The sequence below is a fragment of the Ctenocephalides felis genome, unplaced genomic scaffold, assembly GCF_003426905.1.
Source record: "Ctenocephalides felis isolate EL2017-DRISC unplaced genomic scaffold, ASM342690v1 CF-g0.4_SCAFFOLD_01492, whole genome shotgun sequence".
In the NCBI taxonomy this organism is placed as follows: Eukaryota; Metazoa; Arthropoda; class Insecta; order Siphonaptera; family Pulicidae; genus Ctenocephalides; species Ctenocephalides felis.
This window is the reverse complement of record NW_020537646.1, coordinates 2,616,858-2,638,533: the sequence shown is the minus strand read 5'-3', so window position 1 is coordinate 2,638,533 and position 21,676 is coordinate 2,616,858. Positions and strand designations below refer to the sequence as shown.

At 29.1% G+C, this 21,676-nt stretch overlaps 3 protein-coding genes across 6 annotated transcripts; all 3 read left to right on the top strand.

Moving 5' to 3' along the window:
• The first annotated feature begins 786 nt into the window (after nt 1-786).
• On the top strand, nt 787-3,092 carry LOC113370229. The gene is made up of 6 exons (XM_026610902.1): nt 787-856; nt 980-1,072; nt 1,682-1,829; nt 2,288-2,431; nt 2,708-2,832; nt 2,944-3,092. The coding sequence occupies exons 1-6, from the start codon at nt 787-789 to the stop codon at nt 3,090-3,092; spliced, it is 729 nt and encodes a 242-aa protein (XP_026466687.1).
• Nucleotides 3,093-3,766: 674 nt separating this feature from the next.
• Nucleotides 3,767-4,599, top strand: LOC113370515 (protein archease-like). The gene is made up of 3 exons (XM_026611189.1): nt 3,767-3,893; nt 4,015-4,039; nt 4,112-4,599. The coding sequence occupies exons 1-3, from the start codon at nt 3,845-3,847 to the stop codon at nt 4,506-4,508; spliced, it is 471 nt and encodes a 156-aa protein (XP_026466974.1). The 5' UTR covers nt 3,767-3,844; the 3' UTR covers nt 4,509-4,599.
• Nucleotides 4,600-5,018: 419 nt separating this feature from the next.
• Nucleotides 5,019-21,254, top strand: LOC113369964 (transcription factor E2F2-like). Of its 4 annotated transcripts, none has more exons than XM_026610595.1 (6): nt 5,019-5,378; nt 5,916-6,154; nt 17,554-17,911; nt 18,118-18,344; nt 18,431-18,899; nt 20,764-21,254. In XM_026610595.1, exons 2-6 carry the CDS (start codon nt 5,921-5,923, stop codon nt 20,886-20,888), a joined length of 1,413 nt encoding a protein of 470 aa, XP_026466380.1. In that variant the 5' UTR covers nt 5,019-5,378; nt 5,916-5,920; the 3' UTR covers nt 20,889-21,254. The 4 variants fall into 4 exon arrangements, with proteins under 4 accessions (XP_026466380.1, XP_026466379.1, XP_026466381.1 ...); XM_026610594.1 differs by having other exon boundaries at nt 5,825-6,154; nt 20,764-21,251; XM_026610596.1 differs by having other exon boundaries at nt 5,825-6,154; nt 20,767-21,250.
• Nucleotides 21,255-21,676: the final 422 nt, after the last annotated feature.

The following is a 21,676-nucleotide window of genomic DNA, read 5'->3' as shown; positions in this document are numbered from 1 at the left end:
AGGACGGCGGTTTTCCTCGATTGAAGAAAATCGCCGAGAGTGCTCAAGAACATATCAAAAAGTGAATATCAAGGGTGCTTCGAAAATTGGAAAAAACGCTGGCATAAGTGTATTATATCTGGGGGGGACTACTTTGAAGGGGACCACATTAATGTAGACGAATAAATAAATATTTTTTTGAAAAAACGAAAATTACGAAAACTTTTTGAACAGACCTCGTATACCATCCATTGTTAGTATATTATATTATACCATGCATGTCCTTATCTCGTGCTAGTTTTTCCTTAAATAATTAGTAAGATTTGAATTATTTGTCAGAATGTTTGGTAAATATCAGTCTTTTTTCCGTTTTATGTGCGCATCTAATCATGACGCTCATTCCATACTGTGCCACTTTCTTTGATATGATTACACAGTCAAAGTTACTTAACGTCGAATGGCTGCATTTATTACAAATATCAAAACGAATCATCAACTTTTACTTCTAAAAAACAATATGAAACTTCTTTTCATAGAACTTCAAATTTAGCCTAACTCTACTCAGAAAAACTTGTTAAAGATTCTCGTAACTTGTATCTTATGTAAACGTAAATGAAATCGATTGTGAGTACGCGTGGGTTTTTTGAAATATTACATATATTCGTAATAAATAACATAATTTGTGGTAATGGTTTCATGGATAATTATTTAACTTATTAGCCCATATCGTGGTCATAACCGACATTAGTTATTTAACTGGAATATATTTTGAAATATTATTTTACCCAGTATAAGTTTTTGCAAGAGATGAATTGGTTGCAGACTTTATATGACAACAACAGTGAATTATTTATTAACTTAAATTATTTTATTCCAAGTAAATAGCAAACTTTACTATTGCCAGACAAGATAGGAAAAACAAATTAGAAAATTTAGAAATTTAGAAAATTAAAAAAATGTTGCCAAATATATTTTCTAACTATGTTTTTCCCTCTTTTAGCCAAATTCTTTGAAGAATGTGATATCAACACACCAAAATTCGATAGCTGTCTTACAAAAAGTTTTAATGATTTGAGGCCGCTTTTTAAAACAGGTAAGAGTAAAAGTGAATATCTTTCTAATGTTATCATATATAATCATTATTAATCTGCAATGAAAGTGATAGCTTTGGAGATGATCATGGGCGTTATTAAATGGGTATATCATAAATTATTTATATATATATAAAATTACTTGTTTGGTTGATAGAAACACGCAAACTTTCACATATATCTCGATTAATTTTGAGACATAAATCAAATACATTATGATATGATATAAGAATTTTTGTTTTGCATATATATTTTTAATGGATTTGTTTGAAGATGTGGAATTTAGACAATTTTTTGTCAGCACGTGAATAAACATTAACCATTGTTGTCGCAAAATAGTGAAGAGGATGATACTTTAGCTGGAGATTTTTTATTTTCTATTAAAAAATAACTATGTGTAATATATAACTATAAATTGCAATTTCTTCATATTTACCATTTAACACAAAACCCAAATATGATATATTTTTTTTAACTTTTTAGATAAGTTGAATTGTGTTTTAGATTATTAATATTTGCTTAATTAATAATTTATATTTTTACTTTGGGATAAATTGAAATCAATTTCATTTTCTCATTTTTGAGTAATTTATTGATTTTTTTCCAATTAGGTCTACCCAGTTTAGGGATAGCGCCCTTCGACCCTCATCGTAGTCCCTACATAGAACAAAGGCGAGGAGGAAGTTTGCTAAATTATAAACTTGTCCTGACCAACGTCAGTGAGTACGGTTGGACACAATCAGAAGTCACCAAGACCCGGTAATTTGAAATTACTCAAAATTTGAATTTTTTTTTAATTCAGGCCTTCTTTGATTTAATAATTAGACTGATAATAATGATAAAAAAGTATAAGTTTTAGTTGATAACACAAGAATTCTACTCTTGCTTTTATTCTATAATGATCTTGATGACTTTTTCAGAGCAAAATCTTTCTTATAATCTTAATACAAACTTAAAAATTGAATGATATATTTTAATTCATAAATATTATGAAATTTATTAAACAATTGATATCTTATTTATTTGATTTATCTATTATTCCAACGACAACATATCTAAATTAGAAAATATTTCATTACTGAAATCTGTGCATCACTTTAGCAATGTTTTATTTATTATATTATTGCATGTATCCTAACTATATTTTTCTTTTACTATTATTATTCTACTATATTTATTATTTTCACTACATTAATTTGAAATGTATTATATTTCAGATTAGATAAGAAACGCAATAGGATAGTTTATTCTCAGTATTTTCCAGAAAAATCATTAGATGGTAACTACGAATTTAATGGAATTTTCTTAGGAAACAATATAATCTCAAAGGGAGTATGGAATTTAACACTCTACGATTATAGGTAAATTCGTAATGTTACTAATATTTATGTGAAATTTAAATTAATCAATCAAATTCCTAAATTAAAAAGTAATAAAATCTATATTCAAAATCAATCCTTTGAAGAGCTTGATAAAAAGTTGTGCCTTTCAAATTTCTGTTTTGTTGCTTATGTGAAATATTATATTTATCCACAGCACATGGTAAAAAGATTTTGTTATTATTTATAATTCTTATATGTGTGGCTTTGTGGCAAAGTATTCTTATTTTGTATACAAAATTTAATATTTTTTCTTAGCCAAACCACAACAGTTACTAGAGTAGGCAAATCAGGAGGACGTCTTAAAGTTCGTGTTGAAATTGATCGAATTGGAGACATGCAATTGCACATAAGTAATCTTCTCCAAGGAAAAAAAGTTTTAGGTAATAATTGTAATTTTTCATTATTTATACCCAAATTATCTTAAACTACTTTTGTTGACAATTGCATTTTGTGGTATGACTTTATATTTGTGTATATTTTAATTTTTATAGAGGGATTCCTAGATTCTATTATAAATTCAGCCTGGCAACCAGGATTTGCTGTCATCAAGCCTCTCATCAACGACCTAGTCAGCACTGCTTTCACAGATATATTTAATGATTCATTTAGGCATTTTCCTTTGGAAGAAGTTATCAGATAAATGTAAACTAGAAATAATTTTAAAGATCAAGGACTAAATAATAAGAAAATTTAGATTTATTTATACAAAATTTAAAATTGTATAAATGAGCAAATATTTTGGTAGTGGATGCGAACTTAGTTTTAAGACTTAATATTATGCCATTATCTTGCAATTTGTAAATATTGTTTATTTATTTGTACAAGTGTGAAGAAACTTATTTTTTGTATACATGTTTTGTAATAAAATGATAAAAAAATACTGTTTTGTTTTTCATAAGTTATAATTTGGAGGGTTGAAGGGGCTCCTTCTGCTACTAGTGAAGTATTAGTAACAATCATATAGAAGACTTCATATTATCATATATTTGTAATTATATTATTACCAATTATTTATTAAAAGTTTTATGTGATGAATTTCTAAAGTTTGACGATACCACAGCAATGATGTTCCCGCCAAAATTTGTAAAACGCGCCATTGAACCAAGATCATACCAACTCTGTAATGATTTTATTCCATAATTTTTAATTCAATTTTAAGGACATATAGTATCAGAATATACTTTTAAAAGCTCTTGTAAGCAATTGTGAATACAATAAATCATTTTTAAATGCCTTATAATAAACATTTACTGTATTTTAAGGTTTAGTTTTTTTACTTTCTGATATTGCTTAACCTGTTGTTTACATCCATCATAATGGTATGAAGTTGCTCACAAGCTGGCTGTCACTTTAGTAGTCGTGCACGCTGGAATTCTATTTTGACAAGAGAAAATGGCATGTACTATTAATGAGCCCCCACAAGCCCCAGTGAAATATGAATGTAAGTGCAATTTTGGGATACATTACCTGATACTAATTTAATTTAAAATTCACATCACTCTTATATTATTTAAGGCCATGTGTACTTTTGAAGGTTATATTCTTCTGATTTTATTTCACAGATTTGGACCACACAGCTGATGTGCAGTAAGAATTTTGTTTATAATTTTTTATTTGAATCTCTTACAAGTTGATTTAAAACAATATTTTTCTTATTAGATTGCACGCATGGGGTGATTCTTTGAAAGAGGCCTTCGAACAATGTGGTATTTCTATGTTTGGTTATATGACATCAGATGAGTTAAAATCTGTTGAAATAACTCAATGTCATGAAATAGAAGCTCATGGAGATGATTTGGAAGGATTGTTATATCATTTTCTTGATGAATTGTTATTTTTGTTTAGCGCTGAGCCATATTTAATATGCAGTAGGTTAGAGATTTATGAATTCGATGAAGATGATTTTACAATTAAATGTAGATGTTATGGAGAAGAATTTACGATTGGAAAGCATCCACAGGGGACGGAGGTTAAAGCAATTACATACTCGGCTATGCAGATTATTAATGACCCTGAGCATAATCGATATGAATTGTTCGTTATCATTGATATATAGTATTAAGGACATCATATATTTTATCAATCTGATTATTATTGATTGACAATCTGATCATGCACATGGTAAAGCAATTTGAAATTTATTTAATTTGTTTGAGATTTGTTTATTTAAGAGTTTGCAAATTGTATTTGAATGTGTAGTAGAAATGTCATGTTGTGTATGATTTGATTGGTTTATGAATTTTAAGACAAATTGTAAATAATATTTTTATTTAATATTGAAAATGTATTTTTTAAATAAATAAGCACAATGTTATTAAATTTTTGTATTTAGTTCCCAAATGAAAAAAAATGAAACCAGTTCCATCTTACATAAGGAACTAGTTTGTCAGTAATTCTATTGTCTAGCAAATCCATGTTTTTTCTTCCATATGAAAAATTTTCCCTAGGGTTGCGATTTGCGGGGTTGCCGATGACGCGGCTTTGGGGTTGGTTTCGAAACGTGTCGGTGCGCATGCGCAACGAGTTCGCGCCACCTTTTGCGTCGCCTTGCCAGATGTTCTGAGCATTGTACAAAAAGAGAGGGCAAACGAAACTAAAAGCGGTTACAGTGTATTACAAGTTTATTTATTAAAATTTTCCAATAATTGCAATAAATCATGAATGGTGAAAATGTAATCGGCAATAAAGTGTATGTTAAATTTAGCGGGCGTTTTGCCTGTCACTTTTCCACCAATTGTGCAAGTTTTCTTTGAGCGGTAGGCGTCGTAGCATTTACAAGTACCCATTCGCTCGATCTCGAAGCCGCACGCAGACATTTTTATTTAAATAACGATTATGTAGCATAATTGAATAATTTTTCCGAATTGTAATAATGTTTTTATCTTCCGATATTGATAAACATTGACCTGATGTTCCTGCAAATAAGGTGAGTGGATGTATTGTGTCATATTTGGTTCATTAACCGAGTGGATGTTTTGCTTTACTAATGTTATGTGCGTCGCTAGATGTGTAGCTTCATTTTGGGTGTAAGGTGACGCAGACAAAAATACGTTATTATTGAATGAAATACTATATTTGGTAAACAATTTATTTATTAGATTTGATTAAAAAACAGTGTTTTAACATAAGATAACATGTAAAAGTAGCATGCGAAATCCGTACTTCAGTGAACGTATGCTGAGGTAAGTCACCTTATTGGCGGTGGATAATAACCTAAATTTTTTTTGGCTATGTCAAAAATAAATCTTTATTTTATCTATATTTTCCTTACGCAAAAACTTTATTCAAATTTAATTTTTATATAACATATTTGACAGGTCTCACTGCATTCACCTTTACAAAGATATTGCTACCTAAAAATTTTCTTTGCAGATTTTCTTTCCTAAAACGAAACCTGAAAGATACCACATACTTTTCCTCATGCATGTAAGATAAAGTTTTGTGGAATTGTTTTAAAATAAAGGCAAGATGCGGCGAAGTACTACTAAACGTTCTATGGTGACTGATTACGATGATAGAAGTCTGGGGCCAGTGCTTAAAAAATCCAATGCTAGTCCTGATTTATCAATGGTCAAACAGTACACATCAATTAGCCCTCAGCAGACTACTGTTAGTTATCATTTGGTGGATCATGGCTACGGTGCTACTCCTCAACATCAAATTATGCGGGACATACCAGTTGCTCCACCTAAGACCACAGAGGTAGGAAACTTACCATTTTATCTTTATCTGTTTCACCTTGAATATTATATCAATAGATAATCTATATCAAGCACATTTCTATTAGCAATTTTCTTATAATAAGCTAATCAAACTTCATTGTGGCTTCATAAGCGCAAGAAATCTATTTCCGAAAAACTTTGACCACTTTTTATGTGTTTATATAAATGTGCATATACATGCATTTATCATCAACTTTTGTATTACATGTACAGTGAATTTATTACCGTATTTTATTTATATTTCAAAATGTTTTTTTACTTTGTATTTGTTGCTATATATTCAATTGCATTTGATACTTAATGTCAATAATCAGATGCTTTAGAAACCATTTTTTCTATTGGTCTTTATTTGCTTCTAAAGTTTTGTTTGATATTATTTTACTTATCGAGTACATTCAGCCACATTATGCTTTTATGTATTTCAAACGATAATGCAAAAAAATAGGGTCAAACAGCTGTTTAGTGATGAGAGCCACATAGGTGGATTGTATAATTTTTGGGTTATGACTTAATTTTGTATGTTAAGGATTAATAGATGTGTATTCATGTAATCTTGTTGTAGTAGCCGTTGAGTTTGTTAGTTGTTTCCAAAGAGATTGTAATTATTCTATTTCTTTCCTTGTATATGTTTTCGGTGTAAATTTTATTTTGATCAGCTGTTGGCAATGAATGGAAATATATAAGTACAATTAATGTTCATGAATATCTGTGTGTCTTATTGTTTTCATTTTGGGTTTGGAATGAATTTATTTAGTTAAGTGGTAATGTAATTTCTAAAACTGATCATTAAGTACAGGTAAAACTTTATACATCAATAACAGAACATGTTGTTTGCTATTGAATCGTATTGTGAATTTCAATCACCATCAAAATGAGTAAGATGAGTACCCCGTGATATTTATTAATCTTTATTTTTTATCCTAAAGTGTATTCTAAACTGTTGTGCTTTTTAAGTTCTCCATTTTATACTTTAATAAAATTTATTGCCTTTTCAAATACAAAGCATTTTTAAAGAATTTTCAATGCAACGAGAGTAAATTCATATATGTTGAAATTGAATATATTTATTTTATTGTAACACTTAAAATGATTTATATTTTGAGATTTTTTTTAATGAAATTTGCCAAAATAGTTGCATCAAGTACATGATTTATATTTTGAGTCATTTGTGTACTCATTAATAGAATATTACCCCTTTAATAACTATTTACGGGTACGGTTAATCTAGTTATTGTTTCATACAATCTTTGCTTATCAGACTTTCCATGAACCTGGAAATATTTAGATGAAATTTATAATAGAAATATGAGATACTTTTCTTAACACTTTAAACCATTTAGGTATGACCTCGCATCTGATGTTAATGATTTATATCTTTAATTTAGTTAAATAAGGAACAACAGTTCACAGAGAAAAGTGTTTACTTAAAGGAATTTTATTGATTTTAATTTTAGGATTTTATTTATTTTTTATGGTAAGTTCAAGATTGTTTTTTCTTTGTATATTGATTTTTATGCATATACCTTTTGCAAGTAAAATATAATAGAAATCTGTTGCATTTTTGTTTGGTAATTTAACTTGAGGGTTGAAATTGTATTCCTTAATTGTATTACTTCATTCAATTGCAAAATCTATTTTATTTATTTCTTTGGCAAATTTCTTCTTTATTATTATCATGAATTAAGTTGAGGATGATGATCAGATGTATCACTGCTCATCATGAATTCTGATGTATCATTTTTATGATGATTTTATGCCACGAAATGACTGGTAACAAAAACACTAATAATTCAATATAGAAAAAGTGAATTTGTAAATCTGTCATTAATATACCTATATCAAAACTTTTATGCTGAAAGTTGAATCAGGGATTTTTTCATTAGTGGATAATGTCGATGATTGATTAAAGAATCAAGTCAAGTCAAGTGAAAATATAGTGGATCATATTGCTTTTCTACTTCTTCAGAATTTTTGGTCCTATTATAATTTGATTATGCAAATCTTTCTTTTTCGGATAGGCTTAGCTTAGATCAAGTATTTGGGAATTAATGCGTTGTTTTAAAATCAAATTACCAGTATCTATATATTGGAAACGCCTTACTTCGCAATGTGAAGCAACTTGGTTATTTCTATTTTCCTGTCAAGCTGTTTTATTTATAATATAAAATCTTGCGTGTTTTGTAGATATTAACTCTAGTATTTTCTCTTCACATGGTACGGTGCCATTATCAATATTGCCATTGGATCTGCTTGAGTGTATCATAAACCCTTGCAAAATTTAATATATTCTATTCATTTCAAATCATTCTATTTAGAAAGATACTAAAAATTTTAGCAATTCTGGATTAAAATTTCTAACTCATATTTTTTTCTATACTTCATATTATGCCTAATCATTGAAGTCGTCATATAACATTTTACATACATGCGTAGATCGGCGTGAAACTGCATAGAATTTGACATTGGTATTGTAAGACTAGTTTTTTGCTTAAAAATCTATAAGAATTGTTCGCGAATAATTAGCTTTTTATATTATTTCAAGGATTTTATTTAAATCGTTTATCATACGTGTAATTATATGGTTCCAACTGTATTCAATTGGTATTGATAATTTTAAATTGATACTAATATTGGCCCTAATTGATAGTCAAAAAGCTGCTTGCATATGTCGTGATAATGAAATGTTGTTTATTTCAAATTTAATAATAAAAATTTAAAGGTTTTATTTGCAAAATGGAGGAAATAAATGATTAAGCAATCGCATTTATAATTTTCTACTTAGCAATCAGATCTATTCTTTGTATTCTATGAGTTGTTGTGTTGTAATTGTTACAGTGTGGCATTATTAGCAGGCAACCCAGTGGTTGTTCTAGTAGCTTTTTCTTATAATGATTTATTTATATATATTTGGAATTCTGAAATTCTAAGTCTAATTGAAAAAAAAAGAGATTTACATAAACAAATGATCCAATGACGGAAAATTCTGGAGTAAAAATGCAATATAATCTTCATGACTCAATTATTCTTCAATCAATCATCGACATTATTAACTAATTAAAAAATCCTTGATTCAACTTTCAGCATAAAAGTTTTTCAAATATAAGTTTCATTCGTTTAAGCTATTATTATTAATGCTGGTTTTCATCGAGTGGAAAATTTGCTTATCTTAAGGATATGCACTACACTATGTAATAACATTAAAACTGCCTTATTTGTACAATTATTTTTCATAATTGTACTAACAGAAGAACTGTTTACAAAAATGTTTGTGCGATCTGTAGACAATAATGTAGAATTTTTTTTAAAGAAATTCATATTTTCATTCATATTGCATTCTATTATTAGACTATGTCAGCGGTCGGGGAACTTTTTTAATCATTGCCCAAAATATTTTTGTCTAAGTTGATATTACCATCATGGCGAAGAGAAATTACCCACATAGGTCAACTACATAGCAAATACAATAAATATCAATTAAAAATAGGTACTTTTTACCTCCAAAAATTCAATTTTTATCCCATTCGGGGTAATTTACCCCGGTTCACCGACCATTAGACTATGTCGTAGTAGCTACGTTAAGATGATCATGCTTAATACGATTTTTTTTGCATAATACGCCACTTTACACCGGTTCCTGCCCTTTAAAGCATGTTGATCCTATCCCATTTAATATGTAATACATCAATGTGTAATAAATTTTCTCGCTTAAGACGCGTTTTTGGTCCTGGACTTGGCAAATTGTTTTAGCAAGGTTCTACTGATACTATATATAATATATGCAGCGCTATTCTAAAAGGCTATTTCACTCAAAAATCATATTTAGGAATATATTTTTACTGCTGCTTAATATCAACCTATTCGAAATGGGAATAGATTTTCAAGCCTTGTCGTTTGCGGCATCAACGATTTATTTTCTAACATTTTAAGGGGCTTATGTAATTAAATAAATAATTTTACAAAATAATCCATATCCTACTGGATTAACAGTGTAGATATATACTTAAAAAAATTTAAATGAATTTAATCGGTCACTGTATAATTTCGCCTGTATCTACTATCCAACCCTCTTGTGAATCCGCAGTGCAAGAATTTCGTTAGTGTTAGAATATCGAGTCTCAATTTGACAACGTAGCACCTACTCGGTACATCATCTTCTAAATCGAGGGAATAAACATACATATAATATGCGTTATGTGTGCTCCTTTTCGAATTGTATGTATAAATCTTGCTGTTTGCCCTACATTACGTTACATTACATTAGAGGTCCATAATTCTTTAGAATATACGGTTGGAAGCAGCCGCACCCGGCTGCATCGGAAACCTAGCGAAAAACGTTTTTGTAATACACAACAATAGATAAGAACGTCGTATAGTTGTTGATTAACGTAAGAGCAATAACCTTACTACTAGATCCCATTGAATGACCGAATTTGATCTTGATCTATGACAGATGTAAATAAATCTATCACCTCGGTTTTGTTGTTTTCTAATAATTATACAAGTTTGGTATCAAAATTTAGATGCATCGAGGCTACGAATCCGAACATTTATTCGTATCAGTTTCGAATACTCATAAATGTTTCAATTGTGTGACATGTTATTGAAGATGCCATTATTTAAATTTATTTAAAATCTTTTACAAGTATTCCATTGACCAACCACAAGCTTCCAAGTTCTATACCTGTCCCGACAGCTTAATATCAAGCAGTAGTGATATCAGTTTTCACTTGGAAACAGATCTAAATATTCATTTCACCCCTTCAGAGCCCTCAGAATATCTTCAAATGGACTTTACAGTACAATTACAATACTACATAACAATTTATAATAATACATAAAATAAGATAATAAATGTAATACGAAATAAGCTTTAGTCCTACAACCATAAAACTTTTATTTACGTTTTGAGATAGGTTGAGATTAAGCAGTAGTGAAAATTACTGGTAGTTATTAAAATTAGTGAAATTAGATCTAATTATGTTTTCAAGTGAAAATTAGCCTCTCGGAGCATTGGTGCAATAATAAGGTATTGCACCAATTTTATAACCTAACATAATTGGAAGAAAACTCAGTGGTTGTTCTTTCACTGTGTGTTATATGATATTTCACCACTATTAGAATTGTCTAATAATTTCACCACAAATAAAAAGGTCAACTACCGGGTTGTCTTTTAATAATGCTAGGCTTTAGGAATTATATCACTGGAGTTCAACTTTTATGTAAGGGTTTTCAAGAATATTTGAAACGAATAATTGAAGTCAAGACAAAATCAAACGAACTCATGAGTACATATAATCGAACAGTAACTTACCATTTGTCTAATGCAATAATCACAGCTTTTAATATTTAGAAAATTTATTTATTCTTATGAATTATATAATCAATTTTACAAACTATACAAATCTGCACCTATTCTATAACCTGGCATTATTGGAAGACAATCCAGCAGTCTATATAGTCTTCCAATAATGGTAGTGTGTACATCAGAACAGCTCAACTTTTCTGTAGCGATTTTCAATATTTGAAACTAAGAATTGAAGTCAAGACAAAATTAAACGAACTCATAAGTTTAATCGGAACAGTAACTTACTATTTGTCATTACAATACTCTCAGCTTTTAATATTTAGAAAATTTATTTATTTTTATTACTTATATTATAAATATTCCTATTTTATAACCTGGCATTATTGGAAGGAAATCCAGCAGCTTTCCTTTCCCTTTAACATCCCATCAGTTAATATCTGACATCAATCTCATCACAAAGAAAAAAGACAACGACCAGGTTGACTTCTAATAATACTAGGCAATATACCAATGGTCGGGAAACCAGGGTAAATTACTCCAAATGGGGTAAAAATAGAGTTTTTGGGGGTAAAAAGTATGCTTTTTTAATTGATATTAACTATATTTGCTACGTTTTTGTCCATATGGAGGTAATATCTCTTTTCCATGGGGGTAATATCAACATAGATAATAATATTTTGGGGTAATAATTAAAGAAGTTTCCCAGCCGTTGCAATAGACCGTACATCACAACAACTCATGGTACACTAATTGTAAGAATAGTTCCGAATTGTAAAAAAAAAATAACATTTTGGGTTTTTCACTATCGATCTATTTAAGATGAATAATATTAAAATTGCGTTGTTGTAATTATACTTGTCATTTTACAAAATGTTTCTGATGCTCCCCTTAAATGCTCCTTCGTGAAAGTTACGCATATTATAAGCCAATTCGACCGGCGCTCTTCTGTCAAATCAAAAAATAGCGCACGGAATTAAAGGTTCTGCCCATTCTGTCTGTAAGGCTACCGAAACTGGTTCTGCAACATTTTTCATTTTTTTACCCTTCGCGAAACCTATAACCGCAAAGCACGCCGAGAAATGTTCTGTTGTCGTTTTTCTCACTTTGTTTTCTGCCAGCCCTTTAAAAATCCAGTTCTTGGGTCTCATATGATGCTCCAGAGCTCTCTAAAATGCTTTGAATTGGACGATTTTCTCCAGTTTTGTACGCAGATAAAAAGATTCCTGTATGCACTTTTTTTTTGTCGACACCTTAATAAAGGTCTTTATTTTATAAGTTGACCTACTGATCAAAATTATTATATTGATTTTGATATTATATATGTATACATGGAATCTTCTTGAAATAATTATTCGATATATTAAATAAAATTTATTTAATTTCAAGCCTATTAAGTAACTAACCCTTGCCACTCGGATGCTGCCTCTCCGGTGGTTAAATATTATAGTATTATAATTATAAGTATTAATTCTGCCAATAATGAGTGGAAAGGAATTGCAAGTCAAACTAATTTCGAAGTGTCAAAGTATGACTAAGTTTATGTACCTTACCCTTTGACTAAATGCAGATTTTTTTAACGGGGATCATAACTACATGTTCTATGATCTGTATTTGCTATGGTACATCCAAAACTAGTATTTTTCTCGAGAACAACCACTCTTTTTTATGTGCAGGCTATACAAATTATATATGTGTATATCTTATAGTGTTGGCGTGTATGTGTTGCAGCAATGCCTACGAAGGGCGATTTTTATATTATACTGCGTGATATCGAGCTAGCAGGGGTTGTAATCGAATTCTGCTATTTAAAGATAAATTCATTTGTGCCTTACCCTTTAACTTCATACAGATTTTTTTATCATAACTACGTGTTGTATAAGCTGTATTTGCTATCGTACATCCAAAACTGGAATTTTTGTCGAGAACAACTACTTTTTTTCTGTGTTGACTATACATATTAGATATGTATAATAGTGTTGGAGTGCATGTGTTGCAGCAATTCCCACGAAGGGCGATTATGTCATACTGTTTGATATCGAGCTGTTAAGGGTTAGAATCGAATCCTAGACTAGTTTGTGCTAATCCACGTTCTTAACCATTATACCATGACAGGCTATCAAGCTATGTAAAGATAAATTTATTATATTATGTTCACCATTTCTCTATTTCATTTTTTGTAAGGTACAATCTCTATTTATTATTATTGTCTAATAAATTCATTATTAGCTAAAGAGATTTTGTTTTTCCTTCTTACGACTTGCCACTTAGAAACCATTCTCAATTTACTGTTTCCTTTTTTTACTTTGATTTTTCTTTGGTATAGTATCATTTTACGAGATAAAAATTAACTAAATGTCGTGGCATAAAAATCTATAATAAATTAATGTTCAATTGATACCATCTGTATTTCACGGTATTGAAATTTGTTTGATTAGTATTTTAAAAGACCTTGTATAAACGCACTGGAGCGTTCGGTTTAATAAGAGATGCATAAAATAAATACACATTTATGGCGAAAATGTTCTATTGTCGAAAAACATTTCATACGTTTTGTCGCATTTGGAAATATCAAGTCTAATCATTTTATTTTAAAATTTTTAGCGATATGTTAACGATTAAAGATTAGATACAATACAATTCAATAATTCTTAATTTTAATTAAATCAATACAATTTTTACAGTTTTTTAATAAAAAAAAAACTTTATGTAAGTTTTTGTGACCAATTTTGAGAGAGTAGATCAATTAATATTTATAGCAGATTCTAAATGTGCCATAAATAGAAGTCCATTTACCTGTATTATAAAGCGTACACATTAATGAATACTAATTTAGTTTATTATAATTTAATTTAGCTGTAATTCCACGAAATTTCAGCATTTTTCAATAGTAATATGAAGATTTCATTAATGGTTGCTACAACGATCTTTCTGAAAACTTCCATCATGCAAAAATAGACTTGTACTTTACTCCGGTGTAAATATATTTACACAGCATAACAATTATATGTATATACTGATTATTTTACATAATAATAATAATTACTCATATATTCAAAGTTTGTAGAAATATATTCTAAATGCTGCTCCAATTGATCTAATTATTGCTATATATTTATACTATGCAATTGAACAAAAGTTTGCTACATGAGTTTACTATCATTCTTCATCTAACTTTATATAAATTATATCCTGATTTCATGATACGATTTATTTTGGGGCTATGAGCATCAACCATTCTTTGTCCTATCAAAAAATATCATTGAGCGAGAATAAATCTCCTTATCCTTGGATGTGAAATTTCACATTACACCAATGCTCAGATTTACGGTTTTCTTGTCCCATTAATACTGTACCATTTTAATTCATATTAATTCATACCTGGATTCTTTTTCCCCTTATACGACGATTACCTTATATAATCAGTATTACCTATCCCATCTATAGTATGTATGCATCTGCCCTAAAAGTCGTTGATCGGCTAAAAAGGTGACAGATGTTTCTAAAGAAAAACGTTCTTTCCTTGCTCAGTACTGGTACTCACATTTTTACCCCCGAGTCTTTGTCAAAAGGTAATAAGGAAGGTGTGCGACAATAATATGACCTTATTTTTATTGGGAAGACTTCTAAACTTTTTTGTCGAGTAACGCAAGAGGTTTGATCGATTGAGAGAAAATTAATTTGGGTTTGTCTAATTAATTCATATCAGCAATGGTAATAATAATAACTACATATATATTTAATTCACATAGAACTTTTTTATAACGATTTTTGAAGATTATTTGAAATTAGTAATAAGTTTTACAAGTTTTTAAATTAGGGGTAGTTCGAAACAAAAATTCTTAGGCATTTATTACAATCGATCAGTTTTCATATTTAGTTTATTAATTGCCTAACACAAGAATGAATAAAGCTGTAGTATTAAGTGAATTTATTTATATTCTATGATTCATATAATATAATAGAAGTTCAAGACTATACATATTTGTTAAAAAATAAAAAATCAAGATATCAACAAGATTATTTGTATCCACACTTTCCTTATCGCACAAATATTTTATATATTTAACATCAAAATTTTGAAAATCTTTAATTATTTAATGAAGAGCTGGGGTCAAAATATTGGATTTGAAAATGATATCTACTTCGGTCAATGCTTGAGAAACACAAATTTATTGCTTTCAAAGTTTTCTATCAATATTTAATAATTATAGACGTCTGGCTGCTGGAAATTCCTAAAAGATCCTGTTCTGATAAAGAATCAGATATTGTTTAACAAGTATGAACTCTGGGAAAGCCATGTAGATCTATTTTTTTTATATGACTTACTTTAATGATATCGTATTCTTATACTTTATAGATGCAATAATTATTTTTATAGTATGTACCTCATTTTGCAGGTATAAGGTAAAGAATCAAATTTCCAAGTTAAAGATACAGATAAGGGTTGGAAACAAAAACATCTGATGCTCTTTTATCAAATATACTCACACATTTGTTCTTTATAAATTAAATTATAATTTAATTTTGAATATTATTTTTGAGATAATATTGATAGCAGGACGATATAAAACAAATAAAAAATCTTTAGCATTTCTAAACAAATACACCAAGTAGTATTTAATTAAAAGTCCTTTATCATAGTACTGCATTTTGCTTTTATAATATATTCTATTACTACATAACTTACTGAAATCAAAATATCTAAAGTAGATTTATTTTTTTGATAAGGGCCTGTCATGGGTTAATGGTACGAGCTTTGGTCTTGCAAACACAGGTATTATGTTCCATACCCAAATCAAGCAGCAGTGACACCAGTTTTCCGTACAGATATATATATAATAATACTTTACTACGTATTTTACATTATTATTCAAGTAATTCCAATTATAATAATATAGATGGGTGAATTGGGGTGCCACCTAAAAAGATCTTCAAAAATAAGGAACTCAATCTAATAAATGAACTTATGATTAAATTTATAATATTAATTACAATATAATATATAGATTCCTAAAAAGAATTTAATTTGATGGTTATTACAAGTTTTCTACTAAAGCAACTAAATTTAGATATCCAATCGTTTTTAAAGAAAAAGAATTTAAATGTTATTTGTTGTTATCCTGAGATACTCTATCATAGCAACTGCATTTAGATATTATTTATTCAACATCTCGTGGGTAAGTTATTGTAATCGTCCAAAAATCGAATTGCATATCTTTACCTTTTCTGAACATTCTCAGAAAAAATGTATGTGTGTGTGTGTGTGTGTGTGTGAATGTATGTATGTATGTGTGGACACAATTTTTCGTCCACGTTTTCGGGCGCACTGATCAACGGATTTGAATGGTTAAAAAAACATTCGATTCCTATTGATAGATAGATGTGCTGATTAGTTTTTGGCAAAGACAGGTCTAGCCGTTTCGGAGATACGAAGCAAAGAGTGCAGATAGAAATCGAGTTTTTATTTTAACTTTGTGATTATTTTTATATAATTCTTATAAATATTATCCGATATTACGGAATTTATAATAATCTTTTTGAAAACATTTAATATTCCTCGAACATTTCGTTACGGTACGGGAAGTTCCAGCCTTAAGGCACGATGCCATACACCACTAGTTTATATTTGGTATAGTAATATTGTTTATATTTATATATATAATAAGGATGCATTGTTCTATTGATTAAAATTGATGAACAATACAATGTTTTCTTTTTGAATACGAGTAAGTTGATACATCATACGTCATCCATCGTCGGATTATATTTTGGTTATCTTGAGTACGGAATTTGCTGTAGGTGTGTGAGGGTTGTTGTTGAGGTTATAAATCAAAAATATCTTTATGAAGTACATCAAAGCAGTATGTGAAATGGAATACTATTATAAACATAAAGTAATAATGGCATAAAATATAATTCATATAATTTATCAATCAAGAACTTTTTTTGATGACTTGTTAACAAGTACCACACCTTGTAGTATCTGTACCTGTCATTAAATGTTACTCATTAAGTTGATTAATATTTTATACACCTGTATATATTTATTATATTAATTCTTCCTTTTCTTTTAGGCTGTCAAACGTCGACTTAACTTGAACATGACAAGTTCAGTCCCAGTTCCTCCTCCTCGACCAAAATTTAGGACTCCCAAACAAAGGAATCCCAGAGGTGGCGGCCAAGGATCTCGTGGTGGTGCTAGCAATGCTGGTAAAAAAGTGGAACGTACACGTTATGACACATCACTCGGGTTACTCACAAAGAAGTTTGTGCAGTTACTTGAAAACTCTCCCGATGGAGTTGTTGACTTAAATGTTGCTAGTATACAATTAGATGTTCAAAAGCGCAGAATCTATGATATAACAAATGTACTGGAGGGTATAGGAATATTAGAAAAGAAATCCAAGAATAATATTCAATGGAAATGTGGCGGTAAGAATCAACTGCAACTTATTTGTTTTTTACGAACTCATACTTCTAGATGCTATAAATTCAGAAAGCTTAATGATAATTAAATAGTCCTTAGAAATGTTCATGATATTTTCTCAATGTGGAGTAAAGAGCAGTTTTTTTATTTCTGCCAGGGTTACTCATTTCACATACGAGTTTATTCAGTATCTGTTTTTTATTATCAATAGGTGCAGTGGAAAGTTCAGACCTTAAAACTCTTCAAAAAGATATTGAAATGTTAGAGTCAAAAGAAAATATGCTTGACTCTCTACTGCAAAATGCTGAATGCGAGTTAAGACAGCTTTCAGAAAACAAAAGTTATGCTTACATCACTTATGCAGATCTTAAAAGCATACCAGACTTTGCAGATCAGACTGTCATAGGAATTAAGGCTCCACCAGAAGCACAATTAAAGGTATTATTTTTATGTAACAACTCTATATTAGATTCAATTTCAACTTAAATATTTTTTTATTATTAACACATTATTTGTTTCAAAAGGTACCAAATCCTAATGCTGATGGATATGAAATATACATGAAGACTGATACTGGTGAAATAGAAGTATTTGTGTGTCCTGAGAATGGAAACACTGCACAAGTACCTTTTGAACCATCAGACCCGCTATTACAAGATATAAAGCCATTACTGACCCCGGTGTATGAAGACTTTAAACATAGAACTAGTCCACGGTACAAATCTAGACCTTTAAGTCGACACTTAGGTTCTGCTCAGAGAAACTTAAATACAACACTGAGCTTAACTGATAATAAGAACAGTCAATCACCTCTTATTAAAGAAGAACCGATTGATTACTTACAACAAACTGTTACGTATCCTGTGATTTCTAAAGCTTTTAATGTTCCTAAAGACGAACCTATCGACAATAACACATTAGGATCAAAATATGATCTTATGTCTGATGTGAGTAACTTCAATCCTATGGATTCGATGCAGAACCAACATGATGGTGAGTGTGCTTTGATCATATATATTTATTTTCTTAAACTATATTTAATCTTATATGTCCAGTTAAATATTCTTTGCTGAAATAGGAATGTTAATGACTGCATGACTGTATGCATAGACTTGATACTTTGTTTACTAATATTCATACAGCATTCTTCATTCATTATATTAATATTGAGATGATTATTAATTGTATTTTAAAATTTAAGCAGTTTATTCCAAATTTATTTTAAACTTATACTTCATCATATCTAAGTTCAAGAATGATAAAAAAATATATAAACATATACATATACATATTTAGTATCAGCTGTATGTTCACTTCTGCTTCAATGCTCAAAAAATATTCTCAATATTTTTATAACGAATTCAGACAAATCTGATTCTCTTAGCAAAGTTTTTGTTACTTACTTCAAATGTGGGAGATCCTGGAGACTATTGGTATTTTATTTTACTAACAATGTAAATTTTAATTGGGTTAACAACATGAAACAACAAACAAAGCATGCTCATAGTTCAAATTAATGAATCTGTTTAAGGGTTGCTTGTAGGGACTCAGGTTGGGATACGTTGCTTTTAAATTCGCATCACAGTCTGAGTTCTTGCTAAGCTTTCCTTATCATCTACAATATAAAGATTTATATTTTTAAAAGTATCACTATGATGGCATGGCAAATTCTGAAATAATTAATATTCTGGCAGTTTGTGTTTTTGATTTTGAATATATCATGATCATATTAACTGATAATATTAAATATCATGAACAAATATATCTTTAATCATTTTTTTCCATAAATATTTTTGAAATTTTGTACCCGAGACCCATAATTTGTCAGAATATGAATTGAATAGTAATTTTTAAACAAAATTAATATAATTTAAGGGGCATTCTTCTGATCTATTATTTTCCGAGATTTAGCTGTATAATCACGATAATTTTCCCTTGTTTCTTTCTCCTACGAAACTTTAAACGCGTTTTTTTCTGTCTTTTTGACTACTATACTCATGATTTCTTATTTTCTACTGGACCCATTTACTTGAAATTTGTACAGAGTCCTTTCTTGACTTCTTCAGCATGAACTATGCTCATTCTTGAGAATATCAAACAAGTTTTAAAAAACTTTTTTTTTTATTCTTCAGATTATTTGGAGGTCTGAAATCATGGGTATGGTTAGGTGCTAATTTTTCGAGACTCGCCACTTCATCAACTAGAATTAAATCTTTGACTATTATTATTTAAAAAAAAAAAAATAGGAAAAATATTGTTTGCTTTTTTATTATGGTTTTTCAAAAATCGCATAAATGAACATAGTGCTATTTTTATATTTTCTATTGAACAAAATATTCATTAAGTTATTATATTCATTATTTTTGTTGCTCTGTAACATTTAACATTATTCCTAATTGGTGGTTTGATCATTGGAGGAATGTAACACAATCTAACAATAAATGAAATTATAGATTATTTGGAATATAATATTATTATTTAACATTCTAATGCTTCATTTTAAAACTGGGTGCTGTAAGATATTCTTGAGTTGAATGTTGTGTTGCTGCAAAACATTACTATATATATGTAGCACCATGGGATTCAGCTCTGGCGTATCTATATTCTACTAACATTTCAACCTTAAATTGTTTGGGAGTCAATATTATCTAATTTGACGGTGATAACAAATAGTCGACAAAATATGATGCTGTTTTAATAACACACTAGAAATAATTTTGTCTCCAAATTCATAGATAAACTAAAACAAAATGGAAGTGGTCTCACAAATTTATGTTTTTGTTATTTATTTCTATAATATTTTGGTTCATATATACATATTTTTTAATTTATTTATACTTATTTTTCTGTGTTTCAGCAGACCCCTTAGTTTGCTCGTTCGAGCCCTTTCTGTCGTTGGAACCTCCTCTTGGGGATACTGACTACTCGTTCAGCCTTGGCACGGAAGAAGGTCTATCAGATCTTTTTGACTTCGATTTTTAATGAAGCTGACTTCAATTCTCCTGTTAAGTTCCTCACATTCAAGATCAACTCTTTCTTGATTCAATGTTTCAATGTTTCTACATTGAGTTGATCAATTTAATGGGGATTAATGTCTCACTTATATTTAGTGTATAAATATGTTACATGAATATTGAAATATGTACATACTATGCTGAATAATTACAAATTAAGTTAAGTGTGATAAAACTTAAAAAAGAGAGAAATGATGGAATGAAACTCTACCTTAGGTGCCTGATTTCTTATTTATACATGAAACTTGAAATTAAATAACCAAAATTTGAACAGTATAAATATCATTGTTTTCCAAAACTTGTTTATGTTAATCTTATAAATATCATTTGTATTATTAAGTCTTGATTCTAAATTCTATGCTTATTTGTAGCATTTAAAAATAATTTTATATATGTAAAAAGGTGCATGTGTTGATTCGCTGCAAGTTGTTATTCTATGGTTGTATGTTTTGCACAAACCGAAAAAAGGTATTACAATTACCTTTTACTGCACTAGGTTTGTTGGAATATGTATGAATCTAATAATCTAATAGAAAAATATTATTTCTGTAATGTTTTCCAATTCAAAATTTTATATCCAAATCATGTAAATTTATACAATATACAAATAAATCATAATATATTTTGGATAATGTGCCCACTGCAATATAGTAAGTTACCTAACACATTTTTTAATTCTTATGTTTCATGTTAACTATTTTAGTCAAATTTTAGTAAATAAACGCAAGTTATATATTTTTTCATAGATTTTAATTT

Bases quoted from the DNA above. Each gene is read 5' to 3' on its own strand.
- LOC113370229 (XM_026610902.1), top strand. From the start codon at position 787: ATGAATTGGTTGCAGACTTTATATGACAACAACAGTGAATTATTTATT. The intron at 1,830-2,287 runs GTAATTTGAAAT...ATTATATTTCAG, and splicing joins TCAGAAGTCACCAAGACCCG to ATTAGATAAGAAACGCAATA. The intron at 2,432-2,707 runs GTAAATTCGTAA...ATTTTTTCTTAG, and splicing joins TTAACACTCTACGATTATAG to CCAAACCACAACAGTTACTA.
- LOC113370515 (XM_026611189.1), top strand. From the start codon at position 3,845: ATGGCATGTACTATTAATGAGCCCCCACAAGCCCCAGTGAAATATGAA. The intron at 3,894-4,014 runs GTAAGTGCAATT...TTTATTTCACAG, and splicing joins AGCCCCAGTGAAATATGAAT to ATTTGGACCACACAGCTGAT. The intron at 4,040-4,111 runs GTAAGAATTTTG...TTTTCTTATTAG, and splicing joins GACCACACAGCTGATGTGCA to ATTGCACGCATGGGGTGATT.
- LOC113369964 (XM_026610595.1), top strand. From the start codon at position 5,921: ATGCGGCGAAGTACTACTAAACGTTCTATGGTGACTGATTACGATGAT. The intron at 17,912-18,117 runs GTAAGAATCAAC...TATTATCAATAG, and splicing joins TATTCAATGGAAATGTGGCG to GTGCAGTGGAAAGTTCAGAC. The intron at 18,900-20,763 runs GTGAGTGTGCTT...TCTGTGTTTCAG, and splicing joins GATGCAGAACCAACATGATG to CAGACCCCTTAGTTTGCTCG.